General features: G+C 42.4%; 1 protein-coding gene across 13 annotated transcripts in view; it reads left to right on the top strand.

Moving 5' to 3' along the window:
- LOC125884662 (inositol polyphosphate-4-phosphatase type I A-like) overlaps positions 1-25,879 on the top strand; it is an 85,034-nt gene that overhangs the window by 33,812 nt on the left and 25,343 nt on the right. For 6 of the 13 annotated variants that reach the window (XR_007448753.1, XR_007448752.1, XR_007448750.1 and 3 more), the window contains exons 4-20: positions 679-723; positions 821-939; positions 1,457-1,573; positions 1,746-1,825; positions 3,900-4,011; positions 4,367-4,457; positions 8,029-8,176; positions 8,271-8,401; positions 8,534-8,638; positions 11,792-11,900; positions 12,204-12,221; positions 14,238-14,424; positions 14,509-14,724; positions 15,166-15,307; positions 17,776-17,925; positions 18,481-18,513; positions 20,851-21,023. Coding sequence is in view for 9 of the 13 variants with exons in the window: in XM_049569704.1 (XP_049425661.1) it covers positions 679-723; positions 821-939; positions 1,457-1,573; positions 1,746-1,825; positions 3,900-4,011; positions 4,367-4,457; positions 8,029-8,176; positions 8,271-8,401; positions 8,534-8,638; positions 11,792-11,900; positions 12,204-12,221; positions 14,238-14,424; positions 14,509-14,724; positions 15,166-15,307; positions 17,776-17,925; positions 18,481-18,513; positions 20,851-21,023 (1,976 nt within the window). In the remaining 4 variants the exon portion in view is untranslated. The remainder of the gene's footprint in view (positions 1-678; positions 724-820; positions 940-1,456; positions 1,574-1,745; positions 1,826-3,899; positions 4,012-4,366; positions 4,458-8,028; positions 8,177-8,270; positions 8,402-8,533; positions 8,639-11,791; positions 11,901-12,203; positions 12,222-14,237; positions 14,425-14,508; positions 14,725-15,165; positions 15,308-17,775; positions 17,926-18,480; positions 18,514-20,850; positions 21,024-25,879) is intronic. The other 7 variants (XM_049569708.1, XM_049569713.1, XM_049569712.1 and 4 more) reach the window with 7 other exon arrangements.

Raw genomic sequence — 25,879 nt, 5'->3', positions numbered from 1 at the left:
AATGTAGGCTTCATTCCGGCAAAACGCTACCGCTTTTGTCCACAGGGTCGCCAAAATCAACTCATAATGAAAGTTCCTTGTAGGGGCTTTAAAGAGTAAGATCCTTTTTATTTAACCAGAAACAGCCCTGAAATTGGCATCGCGAAACCCACCAAACTCCATTTAAGCATACAGTAATTTAATTGTCGTAAACCACATTTCATTTAAAGCCAACAGAAAGCCATGAATCAACAACTGTGGTTGGAAGTACATAATGATGTAAGTCATATTTATCCTGCTTGTTTCATCATAATTTCATCCTTTGGCTGGTGTGATAATGAAGCAGGTATTAAATTGCATTCTGTGGTATTAAAATGGTCTTAAAAAGTCTTAAATCTAACTTAACACACCCTACAGAAACACTTGAAGAATGTACTACTCTCTGGGCTGTCTTAAGGGTTTACCTCATGACTCTATCCTGAACAAACATGCCCTAACATTTCTGTCCAAGCAGAATCTGAACTATGATTGAATGCATAAGATCAGATTTTTCAACTTGCAATCAAAATACCATTTAGAGGCCACATTTTGGATTTTATGTTTTACCTAATTGTGTTCCTGTTGTGACTGTTATCCAAGGCTCAGTGTGCTGCAGTCATTGATGTCTGATGTTTCTGTGACTTGTTTGTTTGTTTCCAGGAAACAGTCAGGACCCAGATGAGCCTGTGCTTGAGTTCAGCGTCTGTGAGTAACACTTGCATCGAAACAATCCAGGCTTTTAAGCTGACTATTAGATGGGTTGTTTTTACGCCTCTCGGCTCATTCAGTGTTTCTCCTCCAGCCTGCACAGACCTGCTGACTCCTGCTTTGGACCGAAAACCCAACAGCTTTGTAGCAGTGAGCTGCACGACACCACCGCAGGCCTTCTGGACCAAACACGCCCAGACGGAAGTCATAGAGGTCAGACTCTTTAAAGACTCTCTGATCTTCAAAGTCGCAGTGAAACGAGACCCAAAATGTCACACACTTACAGGTGAACTTTGTGTAATTTGAGAGGGATTTGATTCAATAGTTAGAAAGTGGATGTGGCGGACTGTTTATCTTCACCTCCGCTGCAATCAGGAGGCGGAGGATGAGAGAGATGAATAAATTGAGCTGCAGCCACACACTTGTGGAAAGGATTTTCATGTCCAAACACATCTCCCACCACCTGATTTCCCTCTGCTAGCTTCAACAATCCGTAACCATAAACAAGGTCAAGTGCAGTTTGGGGTCAGCTGGTTGCTTCAAATCACATTAAAGGGAAGCAATTTTTATTCGCTAGCGCCAAATGAGTCATCAGAAGTTAATGACATTACAGGAAAACATGACAGAAGACATTTTAGACAGAGCAAATAGAACACACAGGGGCAGTGGATATTAATGCAGTGTTCTTGAGGTAATGCTGATGTCACTGTGTCACTGCCTTCCTCCGCAGGGCACCAGTAACCCCATCTTCCTCAGCAGCATCGCCTTCTTCCAGGAGTCCAACATCAACCAGCAGACGCAGGTGAAGCTGGCCGTCTATGACGTCAAGGATCGCTCGCAGGGCACGGTACGATTTAGTTTAATGGTTTAAAATAGAAAGAATGTTATTCGTCAAGACTCTTTTTCATTCTGTGCCAAAGTGGACAAAGACAAAAACTGACTTGTCTGTTCTGTGTAGTCGGCACTAGTTAAGAGGAGGTATGAGCTCATCAGTAATATCGTCTATCTGTCTCTTTTAGATGTACATGTTGGGCTCAGCACTTTTTCCTGTTAAGGAGTTGTTGCAGGAGAGGAGCCACAGATTACAGCTCGAACTGAGGTAACACACACACCTAACTTCTTATTATTATTCTGAGATGTAACCCATTTTTTCAGCTCTAAGAAATGACGGTAATGTTCTTTCTGTTCACGTGCCAGTTTTAATAACAGGTCTAGAGGTCGATAAGAAAAGGTGGTTTACATTTGTTCATGGTTCCTGCAGCAGTCTCTTCGCAGCCATAGGGAAGAAGCTGTGTTTTAATCTGTTGGTGCGGGCTCTTATGACTCGGTGCAGCTGGCATACCACACCGTACATCCATAGGTCAAGACACTCTCCACTGTGCAGTGGTAGAAGCTGCTCAGCAGAGGTGGAGGGAGCTTGTTCCTCCTCAGCGTTCTCAGCAAAAAGAGACGCTGCTGGGCCTTTTTTGATAATGTGGGTGGTGTTCACAGTTCAGCCCAGGTCCTCCGAGATGTGCAGTCCGAGGAACTTGAAGTTCAGGACATGCTCCACCTCTTACCCATTGATGCTCAGGGCTTAGGGGGTGATCACACAGAAAGGAGATGCTAGAGACGCGGACGCTTCAAAGACGCTTGAAACGCTGGAAGTGCTTATTCAATGTGTGCTAGCTACTAGCGTCTGACACTCAAAAAAGTTGAAAATATTTTAACTTTCCAGCATCTACGCGCGTCTAAAAAGAAGCGTCTACAAAAACGCCCGTCTAAAAAGAGGCTTGAACGCCAGTCAGACGCGCCGTATCATAGGAAAACTTTTTTTACTGGCGTCGTGTTTCTAGCGTTCCATCTCGGTGGGATCGCTCCCTTGGCGCAGTGTGGTCCTTGTCTTGCGGAAATCAATGATGATTTCTTTTGTCTTCCTGGTGTTGAGGTTGAGGTGGTTGTCACTGCACCAGGCCGTTGCTGATCAGTCCCACAACGGTTGTATCATCTGCAAATTTGATGAGGGTGTTGGAGCCATGGATTGCCGACGCAGTCGTGGGTGTACAGCGTGAACAAGACTGGACTCAGGACACAGCCCTGAGGGACACCAATATGATGCGTACTAGTGCTGAAACAATGAGTTGATTAATCAGTCAGTCATTTGTTAAAGGGAAATTTCGGTTTATTTCAACCTGTCTCCTATCGTCCTAAATTTGTTTCAAGTGACTAGTGACATAAAAATAATAGCTAGCATGTTAGCCGTTAGCCTAGATACAGCCGGGGCGCATAGTAGTGTCAGACCTGTTAAAACGTAAGTGAACGGGAAACCTTCAAGTGCAAAGTTAGTCCACTAAACAAGCTTTTTTTTCCACAAAGACCGCCTCATATCGTTAGGATAAATGTCAGAGAACATATAGAAAACCACATGTAAACGTGTTGTCTTACCTTACCGGTGTGCTGCCATGTTTGTTTACCATCTAGCTCTGCTTTCCAAAGCGCAGCCGAAATCTGGCGAGAACAGCTGGAAGGCAGAACCGGACAGTAGCCTGACGCCCTGGCTGTATCTAGGCTAACGGCTAACATGCTAACTATTATTTTTATGTCACTAGTCACTTGAAACAAATTTAGGACGATAGGAGACAGGTTGAAATAAACCGAAATTTCCCTTCAAGCAAAACTGTCAAACACTAGCTACTTCCAGCTACTTAAATGTAAGGTGTTGCTACTTTTTTTGCTTTATATCATTCTAAATTAATTATCTTTAGATGCCACCTTTAGATTTTCTATTTTTTGAGCTGAACCATTCATTCGGAGCGCTGTTGGAATACATTAACCGTTTGGTACTGATTGCACCACACCCAGAGTGCAGAGCACAGATGGAGCAGCACAACAGCAGGTGCAGTGAAAGTGAAACATAACTGTGTCTAAAAGTTTGCTTTCACTCACAAACAGCTGCTGACACCTGACAGAGTTCTGGCACGGGCCTGTTTTAGATTAGAAACTGTTGCACCACTGCAGTGAATATTTGTGTTGTTTTCACATCATCGTCAAGATCTCTTGGACTAAACTGGCAAGTGTTGGACAACAGAGTGAATTTTTGGGCCAAACAATGAATCAAAAACTGAATTTACAGATTAATGGATAATAGAAAAAGGACTGTTAGTTATATCTCCAAACTGCGTTTCACTGTACAGATCAGCAGAGAACGAGCGGGTGGGGAACATCATCATCGCTGCGTGGCAGATGGAGGAGAGAGCAGATCAGAGGATGTCGGTCGGCCGCCTGCCAGACAGCATCAACGGGCGGGTAAGAGGCACTGGGAGGGACACGGTCCTCTGGGAGCACTTGGTTTTAAATTTAATTCCTGTTTTGAGGCAGATTCCCTTCATGCAGGGAATTGGTTGGTGTGGGCTCGTTTCAGTAGCGGCAGCTGAAATAAACTCTGAAATATACCTAACCTGCTTTATGTCATCATAAACATGTCACACAGTGGCAGTAAAAAGACATATCTTATTGGATTGGGTTTGTGTAGGAGCTCTGTAAGTGTGGTTGGAGTGTTGTGTAGGTTGTGTTGGCCTCAGAGAGTGGACAGGCAGGTGGAGGTGGAGGTGGAGGTGGTTGTTGACTCGCTGTGTAACACCAGAGCATGTGTGTCCCGCAGACGGTGCTGCCGGTTGACGAGAGCCTCACAGAGTCGATGGGAGTCCGGATCAAGTACGCCTCGCTATGCAAAGACACGCTGCTGCGCTCAGGTATGACAGCTCTGTCTTCTCAGATACGTCTGACTCAAACGGCACCCAAGTTTGTTGCTTAGTTTAACAGTTAGATACATAGTTTGTATTGTGCATTCACATGTGTGTGAGAGTTCCCGACTACTGGAACATCCTTGTTCTGCAAAAACGACTTCTAACAGGTGTTACTTCCTCTGCTGCTCTGAATATAAACCAGTACAGAGCTTTACTTTTTATAGTTTCTCTTTGTGGTTTATTCCATATACCACATTAATGTCTACAAGACCTTATCAGGTATATGAATAAGCTTTACAACAGTTCAAAGGGGGTCAAAGGGAATTAAATGAGGTCAGTTTCCGTCTGCTGGCACGCCTTAAGGTAAGAATGTCTTTCAGTAGCGTTATGATAACCTCACTTGACTCATATGACAATGTGTCAAGCTTGTGACTGTTAATTAGCCTGATGAGGCTGAGTTGTTTTGATTTAGCCAGCCTGTGTTTCCCCCTAGCGCCGCCAGAAAATCCCACCATACAGTATTTATACTTGAAGCAGCTAGAGACAGGAATGAGCAAGGATTATATATAGAGTGCCCCCAGATATTGGTGCTCTGATCAGCTGGCCACAGATTGTTTTGTCCTTCTTAATATTTTGACGTTGAAGACGTTTCACCTCTCATCCAAGAGGCCTCTGCAGTTTGCAGGCTTTAAACTCTGTGTGGGTGTGAAACCTTACAGAGTCGTTGGTCCACCCAACCGTCATGTGTGTCGTTAGGGTTAGACGGGTCCAGGTGTGAATGGGTGTAAGCTGAAGAAGTCTCTTGTATGAGAGGTGAAACATCTTCAAGAAAGTTAAGCTAGTCTGGTTGCCTGAAGCCTAGTTCACATTACGAGATTTTCACCCTGATTTTGCGTCGCGGAGACTATCGTAATCTTTTGAGTGTTCATACCCGGCGACGTGTGTTTCTGTCAGCGGGAGTCTCGCCAACTGTGTTACGACCTGTGTGTGCACACCACAAGATTTCTCCACCGAGCCCGACAGAGCCCCAGATAACGCGGTGACGTCACCAAACTTGGAGACGACACATCGTAAAGGCATGGATATTCTTCCCAGTGTTGAATCATCTGCCTCCAGGGCCTGGGTCCAAACACAACGCACTCCCCGTGATCCTGTGGACGCCGCCGTTGCTGTTGTTGCTTGCCGGCTTGTCAGTGTTGCCAGATCTTGGGAGAGAAACAAGCAACCAGGGCTATGGAAAGAAGCCCAAAAGAAGCGACGGATATATATATACAGAGGAAGGTGACGTTTAGAGAGCAAGCCCAAATAAGCAACTCCACTTTAGAAACAAGCCCAAAGTCGTGGCTAATAAGTGGACCTGGCAACCCTGCGGCTTGTCCTCCTGACATTTCCTCCGTCCTCCTGCGTGCTGACATGGGACGTATCCCGTCTCTCATTGGCTGATGCTCTTTGTCAGTCATGTCAGACTTCTCCAGTTTTCTAGCATGCCAGATATCCAGTCCCTCGTAGGCTTGTTCATACATGAGGTGTGGCAACTCTGCCAACTTGCCTCCGACCCAAGGTGGCTCTCAAGATCCTCTGCGACGTCAAAATCGCAGTGAAAATCGTGTAATGTGAACTAGGCTTTAGATATAGCTCTTAATTAATGTGACTCTCTCGGATGATGCTACATTGTGGACAACGAATCTGCGTTGACGTCGGCAGGAGGAGAGCAAGTCCAAGTTAGCTGTAGGCAGCTGATGGCTGAATCTAACTGCTAACTGAGGCTGCATTTAGTTACATTATGATGCATTCAAGCTCTGCTCAATAAAAATGAGGAATGGGAGAAGGTAAATTATAACATTCTCACCATGAGTTCAAATGTAATCTTGCTGAAATGTATGCGGATGGGGGCAAGCAGGAAAACATATTTTAGCCCCTTAAAAAAATCAGTCTGAGTGGATGCTGTATTGAGAACGTGTTTACTTTACCTTGCTGTCAGACAGCCCTCTCCTTTGTCACTACATTTCCTCAACTGTATAACTCCGTATTCCTGCTCATAAGTGCACCTGTGCCACACACTGTATTAGGCCACAGTCATCTCTCTGAAAGTGCTGTTGTGTGATCGGCCTGAAATGAAACTGCGTTGAATTTAGACACCAGCCCTCCACCTGCAAGACCGAGACAACTTGGCGTTTGCAGTGAACTTTTCTTTCAAGAGGGTTATGTAAATCCACGTGTTGAAGAGCACTGCTGCACCCATCCGTTTTTAAAAATGTGCTACATACCTACGTACGAATAAATGAACTGACTCACCAAACAACCAGTGAATTGTGAAGCGCTGGCATCTTCTGATTCAGAAAGATCCTGCAGTTGGGTTGTAACCAAGTTGTCGCTGTCATAATCACTAGGCTCTTTAATTTAATTGTATTTGTTGCCTCTCTTATGAGCCACTGAAAGCCACGCCACAGTTTGGCTTTTGCTTAAGAATATAGAAGTTTATGGTTGAGAAAATGTAGCGCCAAAGGAAAGGGCTGTTTGATGGCAAGGTAAAGTGAAAATATTCTCCATAGAGGCTCCACTTAGACAGATATTGATATAGTGGTAAAAATATGTATTGCAGCTGTCCCCGTCCACAGCAGTACATTGTGTAGCTCCCACGGCAACCTGCTTTTCCAAACTGGGGGCTCGCCGACTGACATCTACTGTGGGTAACACACTGACTATAGATAAGTACCTCAGAGAACCTGACTTCAAGAAATCTGAGCTGCAACTTTAACTTAACTCATATAAAGAGATGTTATTATTTAAATATGGTACAGATTTTAGTTGTTTATGTGTGTTAAATAATGAAGAATTGTGACCAGAGGGATGTACAGGTATGTGAGGAGGAGGTGTAGGAGAAATGAATAAATTTTAAGAATAATATTCTTCAAGAAAGTAAAAAGAAAAACTACATTAATGATTAAAAACAATTAAAAAAATAAATAAAAAATAATCAATTAATGGTCAGGGGTTTCATTTATATACATATATTATCCCAAAATCATTTAAAATTCAAAGAATTACTAAAGTAGATGATGACCAAAAATCATGATCATTTAACGAAGGTATAAATATTTATGATCCGGGTTATTACCTTACTCTGTCCTGAAAATGAGGAACTAAAAATAGATATGACTATACAGGTGTGCCAAGGTATGATTAAAAAAAAATACAAAATAATGAAATAGTGGACAAACACAAGGCCTGTTTTTCTTTTCCCTCCACCCTCCTCCACTTTCATGGCTCCATGTTTACCGATGCATCAGACCGTAAATCTTATTATCAAGCAGAAATATATTGATTGTCACCAGTGAGTGGGAGGATCTGTTTACCCGAGCCAGAAATAACACAGATGTGAAATGTCTGAGAGGGTACAACAACCTTCTTTGACTTTAACTTTTTGCTGTTATGTTTTTTGTGAATGTTTCTTTCTTTAGTCGTTCTTTCTGTGTAATAATTGTACCATATGCATCGCAAAGTGTGGTCAAATAAAACAGTCTAATCCAATCTATCACGGTCTAATCCAGGCTGATTGAATTTCCTGTGTCTTCAGTGTTTGGAGGCACGATGTCCAGGATGTACCGCTTCCCCACGACTGACGGGAACCACCTCCGGGTGCTGGAGCAAATGGCTGAGAGCGTCCTCTCATTAAACATCCCCAGACAGTTTGTCAAGCTGCTGCTGGAGGAGGACGCAGCCAGGTACAGACACACGTGTGGTAATGTTGCATCAGAGCTTTAGGCTTAATTCTCCTCTGTAATGCCGACTTCTCCTTCTTCATTAACACCTCTTCAGGGTGTGTGAGCTGGAGGAGCTGGGAGAGTTATCGCCCTGCTGGGAGAATCTGCGGCGACAGATTGTCTCTCAGTACCAGACCATAATACTCACATACCAGGAAACAGTGTCCGACCTCAACGACTACAGAGGTTAGAAGGTTCCTCGGTGGCCTCTTGTTGTCTGATAAAACAGCATCATATAAAGCTTTAAACACGTTTCCTGGTCTGTTTCACACATTTGTTTCCCCCCTCTCCTCTCCGTCTCTGCTCGCTCCACATCAGGTCCGTCGTTCAAAGCCAGCAACCTGAAGGCAGAGAGGAAGCTTGAGTTCATGCCAACCAACCTACACGTTCAGAGGATGAGGGTGCAGGATGAGCTGGGCTTTGGTGAGACATAAGAACAAGGACAAACAGACAGCAATAGTGCTGGGCTGATGTAAACATTTTTTAAACCAGTTTGACATGAACGCAAACACCAGATCGGACCAGTAAACTGAATTTTACTACTAAGTGTTGCAGTTGACTCAGCAGCCGCTCCCAAGTGGAACAAGCCTCGTTCTTATTGGACAAAAATCCCAGTAACATCTGGCAAGTATTTAATGGGAAAGGTTAGAATCGACATTCAGTCCCGGTGCAAAATAACTCTTCAGTTGTCACGGGCAGGGCCGTGCACAGGCTAATAAAGGGGCAGGGGCTCAAAGGCAGAAAAGGGCACTGGGTCTAGCACAATACAGTATGTAATATAAATTGATAAAGTAGGCTACTACTTATAAATAGCTAGCTAACAACTTAGCTGCATACCCTAGTATGTAACTTTTTAAATCTTTGTGCAAAGAAATGATCACTGAGAGATTAGTTTAAAGGTGCGGACACACCAAACCGACATCAAAGAACTAGCGGCGACGAAAGCCAACTATTGCGTCGTCTACGTCGCCCTGTGTCAGTTGCATTTGAACACACTACACGGACTACATCTGACGGCCTAGTAGCACATACGTTCTGCGCCTGCGTGAGAGAGAGCGGAGTGAGAGAGTGGTACATCCTGTCAGCTGAGGGGTTTTCTATCTGTGCAGCCGAGCACCGCAGCACCTCCACAGACTATTACATCCAGACGGTCCTGGTGTTTCCTCTGCAGGCTCCACTTCACTCAGCTGCCTGATAAACCCGCTGCTTCTTCCCACTTTAACCTGAATAACAAACCAGGGCTCGGTGCTCCGGTTGGATCCAAACGGAGAGCCAGGGCTAGCTCAGAGACTAGCGGAGGCTAACTGGCTGTGCTTCCCTCCGGTCATGCTGTGGCTAACGCTCCGCTAGCTGCTCCCAGCTAGCTCCGGTTTGTTATTCAGGTTAAAGTGGGAAGAAGCAGCGGGTCTGTTGACAGCTGAGTGAAGTGGAGCCTGAGGAGGAAGCACTGGTTAGCCCTGGTTTCACTACAGGCAGATTCACTCGCTACAGGGGCGAGGAAATAAAACCTGAACAGCCAATCAGAGTGATCTCTCTCACCGACAAGCTCCGCCGCCAATTCAACATGCTCAATCGGCTGAAAAGCCGCCAATGCCGAAGTGCCGATGGTGCGGGACACACCGCAAAAACTAGGCCGACAGACGCTCACCGACGGCCCGACTTTGGTCGACGGCTGACCGTCGGCTTGGTGTGTCAGGGCCTTAAAGGGCCAGTCAGCGGTTTATGCCGGCATCTAGTGGTGAAAATAAAATGCTCTTAATATAACCGTAAGTGCTAATATCGTAGGCAACTGGACTTGTTTACGTTTCTTGAAGACGTTTCACGTCTCATCCAAGACGCTTCTTCAGTTCTAAATGACTGGTACGAAGTTGCAGGCTATAAACCCTGTGTGACCCCTATGACTCTGCAAGCGTTCCCACCCACACAGAGTTTAAAGCCTGCAACTTCGTACCAGTCATTTAGAACTGAAGAAGCCTCTTGGATGAGAGGTGAAACGTCTTCGAGAAACACAAGCAAGTCCAGTTGCCTATGATATCTCAGTTATGATTACCATGACCTGGATGACTGAGAATCTTCACCGACCTCTTAATATAACGTTAAATATAATGTTTTGGGTTTTTTTGTGGAAACTGAATACAATATATTAAAGTATCATGAAATAGTGCTGTATCTGTGAGTGAGCTCCTCTGTCTTAATGTCAAAAGAGAATCAACCAGCTTAGAGGTGTATTATCGCCACCACTGGACTGGAGTCACTACACTCTTATGCATGGGCTCTCTTATAAGCTTTACACCAAATTAACAAGTATATGCATATTTTTCAAACCTGGGAAAACATACTAATAAAATGTGATAGTCTTCTTTTTCATTGCCAGAAGGCCCAGTTGATGAATACGCATTTTTGTTTTGTTTTTTTACTCGTGGGTCACATTTGACATTACAAAACAGGGTTAGTAACAGTAGAAAGCAACATGGAGGCCAGTAAAAATGTTACTGTGGTTACTTCTTTTTTTATTTCTATTACTTATTCAGTCTCTCTTTCAAACTTGGTGCAGACTAATTTATGTTCGAGCACAGCCTGCTCTCCCTGCCCTGCCGAACAGATGTTGATTGAAACAAAATATCGCAAGTGATGCTTTGATGCTAAAGTTTTCCTCAACTCCTTATTAATAACATTCCCACTCATAACTGTCCCACCTTCTGCTGGTTTGACTGGTCCTGACCCAAAACCGTCATTTCTGTCTGACTCTAAACTGTGGATGCTAAGGTGGAGCAAAAACAATGGATGCAGCAGACGCCTCCGTTCGTTTGGAAATGTTGCAGCAATACTGAGTTTCAGTGCAAAGTAGTCATTAGACAAAACCAGTTGTTGTTATTGTTTCTTGAGCATGCTCATTACACAAGGCAACAATAGGTATGCATGAATCAAGGAGATGATGTCTTTGTTTCCCAAATGCTCCATTTTATTTATTTATTTTTAAGATTATTTTTGGGCTTTTCAGGCCTTTAATGATAGGACAGACTTGGCGTGAATGGGGGATGGACAGGGGGGATGGCGTGCAGCGAGGGGCCGCGGGCTGGAGGCATGCCCGTGGCCACTGCAGCAGGGACTGAGCCTTTGTATATGGCATGCCTGCTCTATCCACTAAGCCACCAACGTCCCGCATGTCTACAGGAATACAAAGAAGGCAGAGTGTTGAAAAATCTGCACCTTAAAAAGCGTTTTAAAAAATACGTTTTAGTGACCTAAAACTCAGTGAAGCAGCACCACAACCAGCAGGACAACTGACACATCGTGTTTTTATTTTTCATCTGACCTCTTTTTGTATTTCGTCTCGTCACCCCAAAAAGACTTTCTGGTAAACAAACACAATGTGCACTGAAATTTGATCTTCTTTCATGTTGCCGGCCTCAGCTTCTTGTTACTAATGCAATACAAGTTGGATTTAGCACCTCAACACCATCGGCATCAAACCGGTTTTAAGCTTGTACATCGGACTGGACTCCGGATATAAACATACCTTCAAACTCTCTTTTCTTCTTGCCTCATTAAACACATCTCTGCTTCCTCCTCCAGAACACACCTACGATGTGATAACAATCGGAGCTCCGGCAGCTCACTGCCAGGGCTTTAAAAACAGCGGCTTGCGGAAGCTCATCCAGAAGTTTGAGGAGGCGAAGAAACAGTAAGTTCAGAAATCGACCACTGAATAGGAAAATCGAAATTTCAAAAATGCATTTGCATGTTCCCCTCAATTTCAGCAATTTCTGCTCCTGAATTCTTTTCATATTTGTTGCTTTATTCATCATTTTACTGATTTTAATTGAAACAGGTGATTATTTTGTGTGAAGGAAGTATCTATTTTGATTTGGCTGCCCTGAAATCATTTCTACATTACAAAAAAAAATGCTTTGTTTCTTCAACTACTGCATTAATTCAGTTCTATGGCTTCCTCTTAATTTTGTTTTTGTTACTTTTTATTGATCAGCGTATATGAGGAGGAATGGTGAGTTGTTGCACTGCTTTGCTTGTTTTCATTTGTTCGTACACCGTTTGCCTCTCACTGCCTGGTACCACCTAAAAAAAAAAAGTCACCGTTTCTTTGAGTCCGGTTGATTTGAAAACATTGCCAGTTGTCACATTGCTCATGTTAACAGTAAGAAATAATGACACATGATGGATTTGGTTTTAACAGTGTTGTGTTTGAAAGTAACCAAAACAGGCTCACTTGTGTGTGAAACAGATATTTTACATACATTTTATAACACGGTACACAAGTTTGTTGAAGTACCGCTCATTTTTGTAAATTCAGTCAAATGTGTTTTCTCGTAAAAACACATGGAAAACATGTAAACCTGACATTAAAGCACAGATAAGAACATCTTAAATTCAGAGTAAGATCTATCCGAATTTCTAAAATGAACGGTATCACTCCCAGTCCTGTTTACTGAAGTCAGTTTCATGTTGTCTTGTGTTTATATGTAGCATTCCTAAGCCACTGATTAGGACTCATGTTAAAGGGTAAGTTTGGTATTTTCCCATGTTTTTGTGTCTAAGTGACGAATGGAGACAACAGTTTTTTAAAATGGTCCCACGTTGAGTGAGAACTATTCGGGGCATTTGGCACTGTCAATGTTCGTCCACTAAAAGTGTTTGTTTTTGCCACTGACAGGCTCCGATTGTTATTCTAAGTGTCTGATAATATTATGGAAAGGATCCCAACAGAGATAGACTTTTTTGTTTATCCAGCCCCAAAGTTGGTATAGAACCAAAATATTTTCACATCTAACTGGGTGAATTAAGGGTTTATTTCAACCAAACCAGAGTTGCTGATTGTTGGAACAGTGGAAAGACAAACCAGGTCGGCTTTTGTGACTTTTATTTTGTTTCTGTCGACTTTGAAAGAAGCGTGATTTATGATGATAAAAGTACTGTTTAATTCAATAGAGTCTGATGGGTATGGAGATGGTGATTTTGAGGCTGTTTCTGGATCATACTGTTTCATAAAAATGTGTATCTCTGTAGGGATCCTTTCCATAATGTTGTCAGACACTGGCCATTTTCCTCCACACCGATTTCCATCGTCAGTTTAGACGCGCTGTGCCAAGCTGCACCAGAGATGGACCTTCTCCAGAGAGCAGTGACGTCTCGCTGACCACAGTCAACCCCCAACAACAATGCTTCTCCCCCTCAAACAAGCTGTGTTTGTTGCGAGACTCTGCTCACCTCTGTCTCAGGAGACCAGAGAGAAAGGCATTTTTAAAAGCCTCTGTGTGTTCAGTTTCAGTAACTCTGTGGTTTGGAGTTTAGTTTCTCTCCTGCGTCCTGTTTTTACTTTAGATATCTGCTTTATTTTACTGTGTCATGTTTGCTATCCGCCGTATTAGAAGTTGTGCAAAGTTGCTGTTCGAAAACTCAACATTTCCTTATTTTGCTGCTTCACAATAAAAGTCTTTACTTAACAAAATAATGGGGGACTTTTATTGTGAAGAATCTATAGGAAATGAAATGTGTTTATCACTCTTTATCAGTTAAAGACGCACCTTGAAGTGGGTAACCCTGTTGTAACAGAAAAGCAAGCTGCAAGCCAAGCCAAGCCAAGAAAGCCAAGCCAAGCCTATGACTGTCGAAAAGAGATATTAGAATCACAATCTGAGCCTGTCAGTGGCAAAAACAAGCACTTTAAGTTGATGCACATGCCCTGAGTGGTTACATCGCAGCCTATATCGCAGCTGCTGGCTGCAGCGCTCTGGACTAATTTCAAAAATTGCATTTGTCGCACACAAAAACATCGGAAAGTAGTGTGCAGGTTGAAAAATACCAAACTTACTTTAAGAACAGGCATGTGCATGCAAATGTTATTAACAAAATACTATTTCTAAGACATTAAAAAGGGCAGGTAACAATTCTCCCGTACATGGAGGCTCCAAGATTCAGTCAGCCTTTTACATTGTGAGGATACAGTGTCATCAGCGTTGAGTCGGACATAGACGTGCTGCTAAAACCATGTGTCTTTCTACAGCAGCGCCCTCTCCAGCTCGCAGTCCATCGTCTACATACCCCAGGACATCGTCCGAGCCAAAGAGATCATCGCCCACATCAACACGCTGAAGACTCAGGTCAGCTACTACGCTGAGAGGCTTTCCCGAGCCGCCAAGGACCGATCTGCCAGCGGACTGGAGAGGACGCTCGCTATCCTGGCTGATAAGGTATTTTAATTTAAAGCCGTAAATCTTTCATAAGGACTTAAGTTTGCGAGATGGAAATGAACAACTATCTTCTTGCCCTCTCAGACTCGTCAGTTGGTGACGGTATGCGACTGTAAGCTGCTGGCTTCAGCCATCCAGGCCCTGAACGCAGCACGGCCTGAGTACATCGCCTCCAAAGCGTCTCCCTCCGCTGAGTCAGAACAAGTAGTCCTACGGAACGACCAGGACACGCTGCTCGCCAAGTGGAGCGGTTGCAACAGCCGATCATCACTGCACGTAGACTGGCATGAAGAGGAGTGGGTGAGTTAATGAGGCAGTTAGGAATCACGGAAACAAACAGTTTAAAATTCATTCTTTTCCTAAAATGTTTAATAAATATTCAGATTTAATTCTTGTTCCTGTTGTTTTCTGGTTCTTGACGTGGCTGTAAGTAAGACAGAATGAATCCAGACTGTTAATGTTTTGCCTCTGTTTCCCCAGACAGCCTGAGACGAGAGTTCGTAGTTATGTAATGAAGTCAGAGCTCTGCATTTGCTTGTGTTACATAAAATCTTTGTTAAGCAAAATTGTGGTGTGCTCCCTGATTTGCATACTGATGTGATTCATCTCATCTCTAATGCATCTTCTCTCCCCTCTGGCTCTGTTCCTTTCCCTGCTGTAATTTCTCTATTAGCCCTTTTGGCTTTTCTTACGTAGCTCTTAAATTTTTTATGACACTGCTTTGTGTCTGTGTCCTCTCAGGAGAAGGTTTGGGTGAATGTGGATAAATCTCTGGAGTGCATCATACAGCGTGTCGACAAGCTGCTTCAGAAGGAGAGGAGGCCCAGCCTCAGCAGTCAGGACGGGACCCTGACTGACCTCCTGGGCGGTGCCAGTAAGAAAGGTAACACACACACTTTTTCGGGTAGAGATGTGACAGATAACATTAATGCATGGTTTTTATGTGACGACCTTTTGCTCAGAAGTAAACCCTCTCTTTTTTGGGGTCGCCTTTACCTGTCACAAATGCAACAAATTACTATTTTCTCTGAATTTGCTCAACTAGTCATTGTTTCCAGTTTTTCATTTGTTTTGCTCCATAGCACTTTTAATTTATTTTGGAGGAGCAGTGTGTGGGATTTAGTGACATCTGGTGGTATGGACTGCAAAATGCAACCAGCTGAAACTTCCAATTCCCTCAGTGTTCACTGTTCAGGAGGTTGTCACCAGGGGCCGAATTATCCGCAGAGGTTTCCTCTCCAAAACAAATAAACCAAAATATTTAAACCAGTAGAAACACTGGATTAAGCAGGTTAACATTACAAATCAGTGTTTCTCAGACACTGTTGTGCTGTTGCAGACGGGCTGCTAGCCCAGCACGTGGTTATGTGAGCTTATCTTTTTTCTCTGATAACGTAGGATCCAGGCATTCAAACAGACCTGGTGATTTAAGCCATTAAAAACACTGAATAAAACAGTTTCACATTAAAAAATTGTGTTTTTCTGACAGCGTTCTTTGCAGGCACAGCGTTATGGGTGGGCCTGACAGTCCTAAAAATAAAAGCTTGTTAGAATATTTTAATTTTCTTATGAATGATTCAGAATAATAATCACATAATTTGTGCTGAAATAGTCTAAAAGTTTAGTTTTAAAAACGATTTTAAAATGTCTGTTTTGATGCTTCTGGGCAAGTTCAGCAGACATGTGAGGTTCAGGATCGGATGTCGCTTACTGGTAGGCTAGGCTAGCTCCAAATGATCTGGAAGTGTGAATCAACTGCTGTACGTCTAAATTCATTTCCAGTAGAAGGCTATGTTGCAACAGTCTTTGTTTAGGTACCTTAAACATGCACAAACGGTCTCGGAGTCATCGCTGCAACCAGGAGATGAACGAGAGCTGATATCCAGAACTCCATGTCCTTAATAGACAGCCGTAAGCTGTCACAAAACACAACAACACTATCGACAGGCTAATATATTGTTACTCACCACTAGACTTCTTTACAGAACGTGCGTCTGTTATTGTGATTGCTGGCAAAGGCATCGATGATTTTATCTGCGTCCAGATCTTTGGTCGTCCTGGTGTTTATGGTCAAGAATGCCAAGTTACTGTTGCGTGTATCGCCGCTGCTGTTCCTCAGATATGTCGGAGGCAAGAGGTGCTGCACTCGGGCAGGAAAAAAGCCTATTCATAGATAGCCTATTAATAATATGACCACCAGATAATGTCACACAAATGAACAAAAACAATTTTATTCAGTGACAGTGAAAAAATGAAATTTTGTTTGAGCATTTCTTGGGGGTGCACCTCTGAGCTCACCCCCAGCGCCGCCTAGCGCTCTTCTTTGGTCAGAACCAAGGAGAGCGATCGCGGGTCGGTCCGTCCTATGCACTGAAACATTTTAAAATGCAATCAAATATTTAAGGAGCATCAAGCAATTAAAATCTGTATAAAGCAAGGTAATAAAGCAGTATATTTGTCAGTCATTATTATTAAGTCAAACAGTGATCTCCTAATGTTTGTAATTTAAGGCCCACCTACAACTGGTCTGGCCCATCAAAACTGAAATCCTGGCGCCGTGCCTGGTTCATCGTGGAGGGGCTGCTAACTACAGTGGCCAAGGCTAAAACGTAAATGGCCCTATATTGGGCCCACTTTTGGTTTGTCTACTGGGGGCTACTGTAGAAACATGGCGGTGCAACATGGTGTTCTCTGTAGACGAGGACCCGCTTCCTATGTAGATATAAACAGCTCATTCTAAGGTAACAAAAACAATTCGTATTTTCAGGTCATTAGAAGAAGAAGATGTACTTTATTAATCCCTGAGGGGAAATTCATTTGTCTTGTCATACTCACACACGCATATGCATAGACAGGACCTATACATGCATTAAATGCCCATGAACAGGCACCATTACCATTAGGCAGGAGGCAAACTGGCACCTCTCCAGCTACCAGACCACACTCCATAGTTTGTCAGGGGACTTGAACCTGCCGCCTGGAGAGGAAGAGACCTTTACAGATTATACACTCAAGAAAACATACTCATTATGTTAGGTTCCATTTCTGCCAATATATCCCCCTAACTCCTACACACTGGACCTTTCATTATTTTTGTTCGTTTGATAAAGGTATACTATGCAGGATTGTCAGTTTTTAGGAAAATCCTGCGTAGTATATCTTAAACATTAAAAAAGTAAATAAAGTAGTGACTTTAAACGGGAACAAATGAACTAAAATCAGTTTTTACGGGCACGTAACTAATAAAAACATTGAAATAAATAAGTAAGTGAAATATAAATAATTCACATTAGCTGACACTGAACACATCTGGAGGTGTAAATTAACACTGTTGTGTGTGGCTGTGACAAGATGAAGGAAAAAGACGAGCTTTCTGGATCAACCCAGGGAGTTCATCACAGGAATCACCATCATTACCATCCTCTTCATCACCTCCACGATCATCCTCACCACCGCCATCCTCTTCCTCCATGCCCGCCCTCTCCTCTGCACAAGAATCCTGTAGGTTCATTTCGTTTCTTAGCTTTGTTTTCAGATGAATGCTTCTGACAATTTTGTTTACCGAAAGGAAAGCGGGTGTTTTTTATTGTTTCTCAGCCTTACAGTACATATCGTGAGAGGAAACAGTCTAATGTGAAGCTTTTTGTTTTGTGTGCAGTCTTTGTTGCCGTCTTCCTGGTCCTGGCTCTGTAGCTACAAATTAGAAACCGCTATTTGTCTTTACTCTCCAGCTTTGCCAGTGTAAAGTGCTGCTTCATGGCTGAACGCAGCCAGCAGTTGTATCGGAGATTTTGTGCTTACTCTACATGTTGTACTGGACCAGGATCACATGTCTATCCAAGCTTTAAAGTGGTGCATACAGCTGACAGTTCAGAAAGTTGGCAGAGGTGAGGAAAGAGATGGAAAAACGAAGCTCTGTAATTAAAGCTGAATTAATTTTGGATAGATCTGTGACCCTGGTTTGTACTGTAGTGTTTTCTATGTGTGTCTCTGCTGCCCTGTGTGGCTTACAGCGCCCGCTAATCATGCATGTTGCACCTCCATCCCCTCTTCCAGATGGAAGCCCCAGTGCTGAGGAGGCGTACCCAGGTAAGAGCTGCTGTCCGTCCCATGTGCTTCTCTGTGTCTTCTCTGCGTCTTTCCCCCAACTCTCGTGGACTCAGGTGCAACACTTGATTATCGTGTGAGATTTAGGCAGAGAATTAGCCATGCCGTTTTATGCACTTTTTCTCTAAAGTAATACTTCACCCTCCAAATGATTACACTGTGGTCATAAAGGGATGGACACGCTCAGCAACAATACTCAGGTAGGCTGTGGTGTTTAAACCATGCTCAGTTGGTACTAAGAAAATCTCCCCCACACCATTACACCACCAGCAGCAGCCTGAACCGTTGATACAAGGCAGGATGGATCCATGCTTCCATGTTGTTTCGGACCATCCTCTGCATGGGTGCAGATCCCGAGGGGGGGACGGGGGGGACATGTCCCCCCCAAATTCTGAAAAACACAAATTGTCCCCCCCAGTTCTAAATAGCTTAAATGATTGAAATTGAACAAATGTATACAGTAGTCCTATATACTGGGAGGAAGGGAAGATGATGAGGAGAAATGGGAATCCGTGAGAGGCGAGAGATGAGAACGTGAGTGGACATAACATGCCTGAGACCCTGAAACTAGAAGTAGCATTAACTAACAGCGAAGCAGTGAAAAGGAGGGTGATGGCTGGCTCCATGTACTGCTGGCTGTTTAAGAGGAAAGGTAAGCATATGATTCTCTTTGTAGTGCTTTTTGAATGACTTGGTGATGGTGATGAGCCTCTATGAAATCGTGAAATATGCTGGCAATCTCAGGCGCTCTGTAGGCATGATTTGCACGCGTGCAATTAAAAAAAAATCACAACTGATTGTGTCCCCCCCAAACTTGTCATCAGATCTGCACCCATGATCCTCTGTAAACCCTAGAGACCAGCCCATCTGGCACCAACAACCATGCCATGTTCAAAGTCACGAAAATGCTCAGTTTGAACTTCAGTGGGTCGTCTTGAGCATGTCTACATGCCTAAATGCATTGAGTTGCTGCCACGTGATTGGCTGATTAGCAATCAGCGTGGCTCATCACATAAAGGTGTATAACATCTCAAGGGTTTCACCCATCACCATGCAACTTTGTAGGCATATGACCACACATAATCTGAGGGGACCCCTCCATTATTGACCCCATCAAACAAAATGGGGGCGCTAGAGAGCTCATTTCTTATCTAGGCCTAACCGCCATATGGATTTTTACTAAACTTGGTAGATATGTAGAACAGGACGCCTCAAGGTGACTGGAGAAATTTAACTCTAATTGGCAACTGGGTGGCGCTATAACAACAGAAAAATGCTCCAAAATGGCTAAAATGCGACCGATCACTGTGGCTCCCCCTGTGGACCAGTGTTAATGAGCAGTTGAGCAGGCGTGTGTAATAGAGTGGCCAATGAGTATAGTTTTGATGTTGTTAAATGTGGACCCCTATGACTTTAATTAATCAAGATTTTTTTTCTGTTTTTGGATTCTTCGTTCACGAGAGGCATGTGAAAATACCAGTTTTCTTCACAAGATGGCAGATGGTGCGTAATTGACATACAAATGGTCATTTGGAGGGTGAAGTATTCCTTTTAAGAGCAACTTGACACATTTAGCTTGAACACGTCCCGTCGCATATTCAGTTAACCCTTAAGATTTACACACATTTCAGTGTCTTGACACAGGATGGATTGCTCAGACTGGAGTAAATGTGACAGAGCTTTATACATGGGGTGGGTAGACAACAAGTTAACACAGTTTTGGGGGTTAAGAGGAAGACACTCGGATTTTCTGTGGGAAATGAAAAAAGAAACCTTGAGCATTGAACACCACAGATTTTGACCAAGGACTAAAGTGTCTAACGTAATAATGTAACCATTATTTTCATGTTTATTTTCTTTTTAGTTTTTGATCTGCTGTGAGTTCCCCCCAAAGTGACTCTTCAGTGTTTCATTTCTCCTTTACAAAGATGGTTTCTTAGACGTGGTAGTGTGTTGTATTTGTGGAAAATGTCCTTTGGGGAAAAGTAGGGCATCTTCAGGATGAAATCAAAGTTTTTATTTCTTCAAGTAGCTGCTAAAGAAAGAGACAAAACTTGAGAATATCCTGGAGCTTTACCCAGTGGAGTGTGGTCCCTATCAGCGCTTCTGCTTTTCCTGTTGTTTCTCTGTTCCATCTGTTTTCTGTCCTGACAAATCTCAGAGCATCAAATTTAACATATATATTCATTATTTAGACTAAATATCACTTTAACTAAGCGAACCTTAATAAGAATGTGTGGGGATGAGTGTGTTGGTGTCCTGTTTAACCTCTGTCATGTATTTACTTGCATTTTATGTGTCTGCATGTGTCTTTCTCAGGCGAGTGGAGCGAGGCGTTGTACCCTCTCCTCACCACGCTCACTGAGTGTGTCGCCATGATGAGCGATAAGGCCAAAAAGTCCATGGTGTTCCTGCTGATGCAGGACAGCGCCCCGACGATAGCCATGGACCTGTCGCTGCAGTACCGCCGCGACGTCGTCTTCTGCCAGACAGTAAGTTACACACTGACATGAGCATTCACCTGTTCATCTTCGAATGACTCACAGCGAGGGAATCGATGAAGAGTTCATGAATCTGTAAATATAACAAAACCAGAAGGAGCAAAGATCCAGCGCTCAGTGGCTTTGCAGTATTTATACGACTATTGAACACTTGTGTGAAAAGACAAAGCAAGTAAAGTTAAAATAGAAGAGACAGAGCGAGAAGGGATTTCTTCACCTGCGGACACGCTCACTCCTACTCTTGAGACATCTTAGTTCTTCGGGCCAACGTTGAAAAGATATGGGAGCCCAGAGCTAGTCGAGGTCATGGATTTTTGTCTTACAACTTGTTATTTTTACAGCTTCTTTTATCTGTATTTTTGGCTCGGTTACAACAACAGTTACATTTGCTCTGCAGGTTTATTGTAGATGTTAGACATGAGATCTCTGCAGCCTCAGCTGTACACGTTTAAGGGGAGATACTACAAGTGAAATGGGTAATTATTAGATGTCACCACTAATAGATATTTTGTTGGTTTTAAGTTGAATTATTAAGTTACCAAAATCCAGCATCCTCTAAACATCTCATGCCAGCATCATCTTTACGTAGCATAACAACGTTTTGTTTTAAGGTACAGTATGGAGAAAAAAACATCTGCAAAACATCATAATGTTTGTAATGTCCACACAATGTGAAATTCTGACATCACTAGACATTTAAAATATTATGTACACGATTTTTAATCCAGCCAAAAGTTAACATCTGACCAGCGTAAGAGTCCACTGTTTCTCTGACATCATCAGTGATGTCACATGCCAGCAGGGATACCATGACTTAGTCATACCAAAAATTAGAAAAAAACAAAACATTGGTCCACAGGGGGAGCCACAGCGATCGGTCGCATTTTAGCCATTTTGAAGCATTTTTCTGCAGAATCCGAAGAATCCAAAAACAGAAAAAAAATCTTGATTAATTAAAGTCATAGGGGTCCACATTTAACAACATCAAAACTATACTCATTGGCCACTCTATTACACACGCCTGCTCAACTGCTCATTAACACTGGTCCACAGGGGGAGCCACAGTGATCGGTCGCATTTTAGCCATTTTGGAGCATTTTTCTGTTGTTATAGCGCCACCCAGTTGCCAATTAGAGTTAAATTTCTCCAGTCACCTTGAGGCGTCCTGTTCTACATATCTACCAAGTTTAGTAAAAATCCATATGGCGGTTAGGCCTAGATAAGAAATGAGCTCTCTAGCGCCTCCATTTTGTTTGATGGGGTCAATAATGGAGGGGTCCCCTCAGATTATGTGTGGTCATATGCCTACAAAGTTGCGTGGTGATGGGTGAAACCCTTGAGATGTTATACACCTTTATGTGATGAGCCACGCCCTCCGCAATATACATTGCCTTATAGAAGCTCAGTTTTAGGAAGTTTTCCAACTTTTGCCAAGAGGGAACTTTAGATATTGGTCCCTAGATTATGTTCACCCAGTTTCATGCAGATCGCTCAAACTTCCTAGGAAGAGATCCATTTGAAGTGTTTTTCAAAAAATTCAAAATGGCGGAAAATCGTTAAAAGTTATGGGTTCTTGAGGCAAATGTGTTCCTCATGAGGAGAGGCATCTCTGTGCAAAGTTTCATGTCTCTACGACATACGGGGCATGAGATATGCCCGTTCAAAGTTTGACATTTCAATCAGTTGCTATAGCGCCCCCCTTTGGCTAAGTGATGTAATATTGCTTCATTGGCATCCTCCCATGACCCTCTACCACTGTGCCAAATTTCACATGGATTGACCAAGTCAGTGAGGAGAAAAACGTGGAACAGACACACAGACAGAGTTTTCGTCATTATATATATGTGTAATTAGTTGAGTTTGTTCTTACATTATCCCAGACTTTTCCAACAATGTTATACACAGGGAAATCTGATATCATAATCAAGGACACGGTACGTGTCATTTGGTCACCGTCACCTGTCAGTGGCGTCATATACCTCTTGCGTATTTGCACAGTTGTGGTTGTCATAAATTGACTTTTTATTTCATTTTGAGCCACATATTTATGCTACACTTTTTAAATCTTGGTTGTTTTTAACTTAATATTAAGACTAGATGAAGGATTTCGAGTCATAGCACATGCTAATCTAAAGTAATCACCCTAGCAAACAGCGGCAGCAGCTCGGCTTCAACCCCTGCTGTGCTGAAGAGCATCAGAGAAACACTGATATTTAATGTGAAGCTGCTTTCTTCAGTGTTTTTACGGGCTTACATCAGAAAGTCTGTTTGTTTTGGAGAGAAAGAGATCTCTGCGGATTTTTTTGGCTCACAATAAAAACTTTGTGAACAATGAACACTGAAGGAATCCTGATCTGGACAAACTAACGGCCACGTCTTCGTCAGGGTTCAGTGAACAAGGGGCAGCCAAAACATCTGAGCTTTTCCTCCCCAATGCTGAACATAGAAACAATACATTAACAGACACATCATACCCTCAGCCTGTTACATAAACACAGGATCTCCTTCACACATGGTTGCACAGAAACCAACAACATGCATCCATTTACATAATCTCAGAAGCAGCCGAGCTTTTAATATAAAACCATATGTTGATTTGAATCACGGAAAAATTCACGCTTCAGCAAGTACGTGCCATCTCATTTAATAAACGATCTTTCATTACACTGATGGATGCCGTTTAGACTGCGACAAAATGGAAAGGTGTGGAGGGATTTGAAGATAGTTTTATCACACTAACGGATAATTTAATGTACATTATTGGCTTTAAAGGGATAGTTCAGTTTTTTTTTTTAAAGTGGGGTTGTATGAAGTGCAAATACTATTTAAATATTAATTTAGATGTTAGTTTAAACGTGTGCTATATTTAGAATATTTTCACCTCTTTACCTTGCTAACACTGTTTAGGGACCCCAGCATGCAGAAATATTCAAATACAATAGGAGATAATAATGCACGGGATTAGCAAAAGTGGGCATGTCTGTAAAGTTTAACTTGATGGTATTTATTTGTTTGTGTCTGGGGATGTGTGCCCTTCATGTAGGCAGAGTGTCACTGAGCACAAGCAATTCATCGTAGTTTTTTTGGTAACACTTTACTTGAAGGTATCTACATAAGGGTGACATGACACTGTCATAACTATGACATGACAGTGTCATGAACTTGTCATGAACATTATGTACATGTCATAAACATTTATGACTGCTGTCATTAAGTGTCATTCGGTTTTTGTCATGACAAGTTGTCATTATAAGAACATCCCAAACAAATTTAATGTCAACTTGTCATGACAAAGACATCTTCTGGTAATGTCATCCTGGTTAATGTCAAGTTGTCATAATAAGGACATCCCAAACAAATTTAATGTCAACTTGTCATGACAAAGACAACTTCTGGTAATGTCATCCTGGTTAATGTCAAGTTGTCATAATAAGGACATCCCAAACAAATTTAATGTCAACTTGTCATGACAAAGACATCTTCTGGTAATGTCATCCTGGTTAATGTCAAGTTGTCATTATAAGGACATCCCAAACAAATTTAATGTCAACTTGTCATGACAAAGACAACTTCTGGTAATGTCATCCTGGTTAATGTCAAGTTGTCATAATAAGGACATCCCAAACAAATTTAATGTCAACTTGTCATGACAAAGACAACTTCTGGTAATGTCACTTTGATTAATGTCAAGTTGTCATTATAAGGACATCCCAAACAAATTTAATGTCAACTTGTCATGACAAAGACATCTTCTGGTAATGTCACTTTGATTAATGTCAAGTTGTCATTATAAGGACATCCCAAACAAATTTAATGTCAACTTGTCATGACAAAGACAACTTCTGGTAATGTCATCCTGGTTAATGTCAAGTTGTCATTATAAGGACATCCCAAACAAATTTAATGTCAACTTGTCATGACAAAGACAACTTCTGGTAATGTCATCCTGGTTAATGTCAAGTTGTCATTATAAAGACATCCCAAACAAATTTAATGTCAACTTGTCATGACAAAGACAACTTCTGGTAATGTCATCCTGGTTAATGTCAAGTTGTCATAATCAAGACAACCCAAACAATGTCAACTTGTCATGACAAAAACCGAATGACACTTAATGACAGCAGTCATAAATGTTTATGACATGTACATAATGTTCATGACAGGTTCATGACCATGTCATGTCATAGTTATGACAGTGTCATGTCACTCTTATGTAGATGCCTTCAAGTAAAGTGTTACCGTTTTTTTCACACATGATATGACCTGTGAAAATGGTCATGGCAGGTTTTCCCCCTGCCAAAATGTAGCTTAAATTTGGAGCATTATTTAATCCCTTTTCTGACAAGCTAGCATGATATTGTTGGTACCAATGGATTCCTGACATCTTCTAGTTTCATATGCCAGTATCATGTCTCTAGCTTTAAAATGCAGTCTGTTACAGCCTCCGAAAGACACCAATATCGGCCGGAACATTGGCGTTCACACTAAGTGGAAGAGATTTAAATATTATCGGTCATACACAGTTCCTAAAAAATAATTGGACTAGAACTAGTTAAATGAAAATGCAAATGTACGTTCAATAAACCACACTCTTTACATGAGTTTGATTTATACTTTTTAAAAAATCTTAAAATAAGTTATCATCTAAAAACGTATATCGTCTGCCAGTGCAGTGAAGTACAGAAGCAGTGGTGAGATATGATTTGATATGAGATTGACGTAATTGTTTTGTCCCATTTATGGACGCGTGAATCAGCTGTAATTGATGCTGTATCACAAACAGACTATAAACAGCCACAGATGATTACAATCAGCCCCCTTTTGTTATATGAACTGATGTTAATGCT

This window comes from Epinephelus fuscoguttatus, linkage group LG24, assembly GCF_011397635.1.
Source record: "Epinephelus fuscoguttatus linkage group LG24, E.fuscoguttatus.final_Chr_v1".
Classification (NCBI taxonomy): domain Eukaryota; kingdom Metazoa; phylum Chordata; class Actinopteri; order Perciformes; family Serranidae; genus Epinephelus; species Epinephelus fuscoguttatus.
The sequence above is the reverse complement of the archived record's forward strand: the minus strand, read 5'-3'. Positions and strand labels throughout refer to the sequence as shown.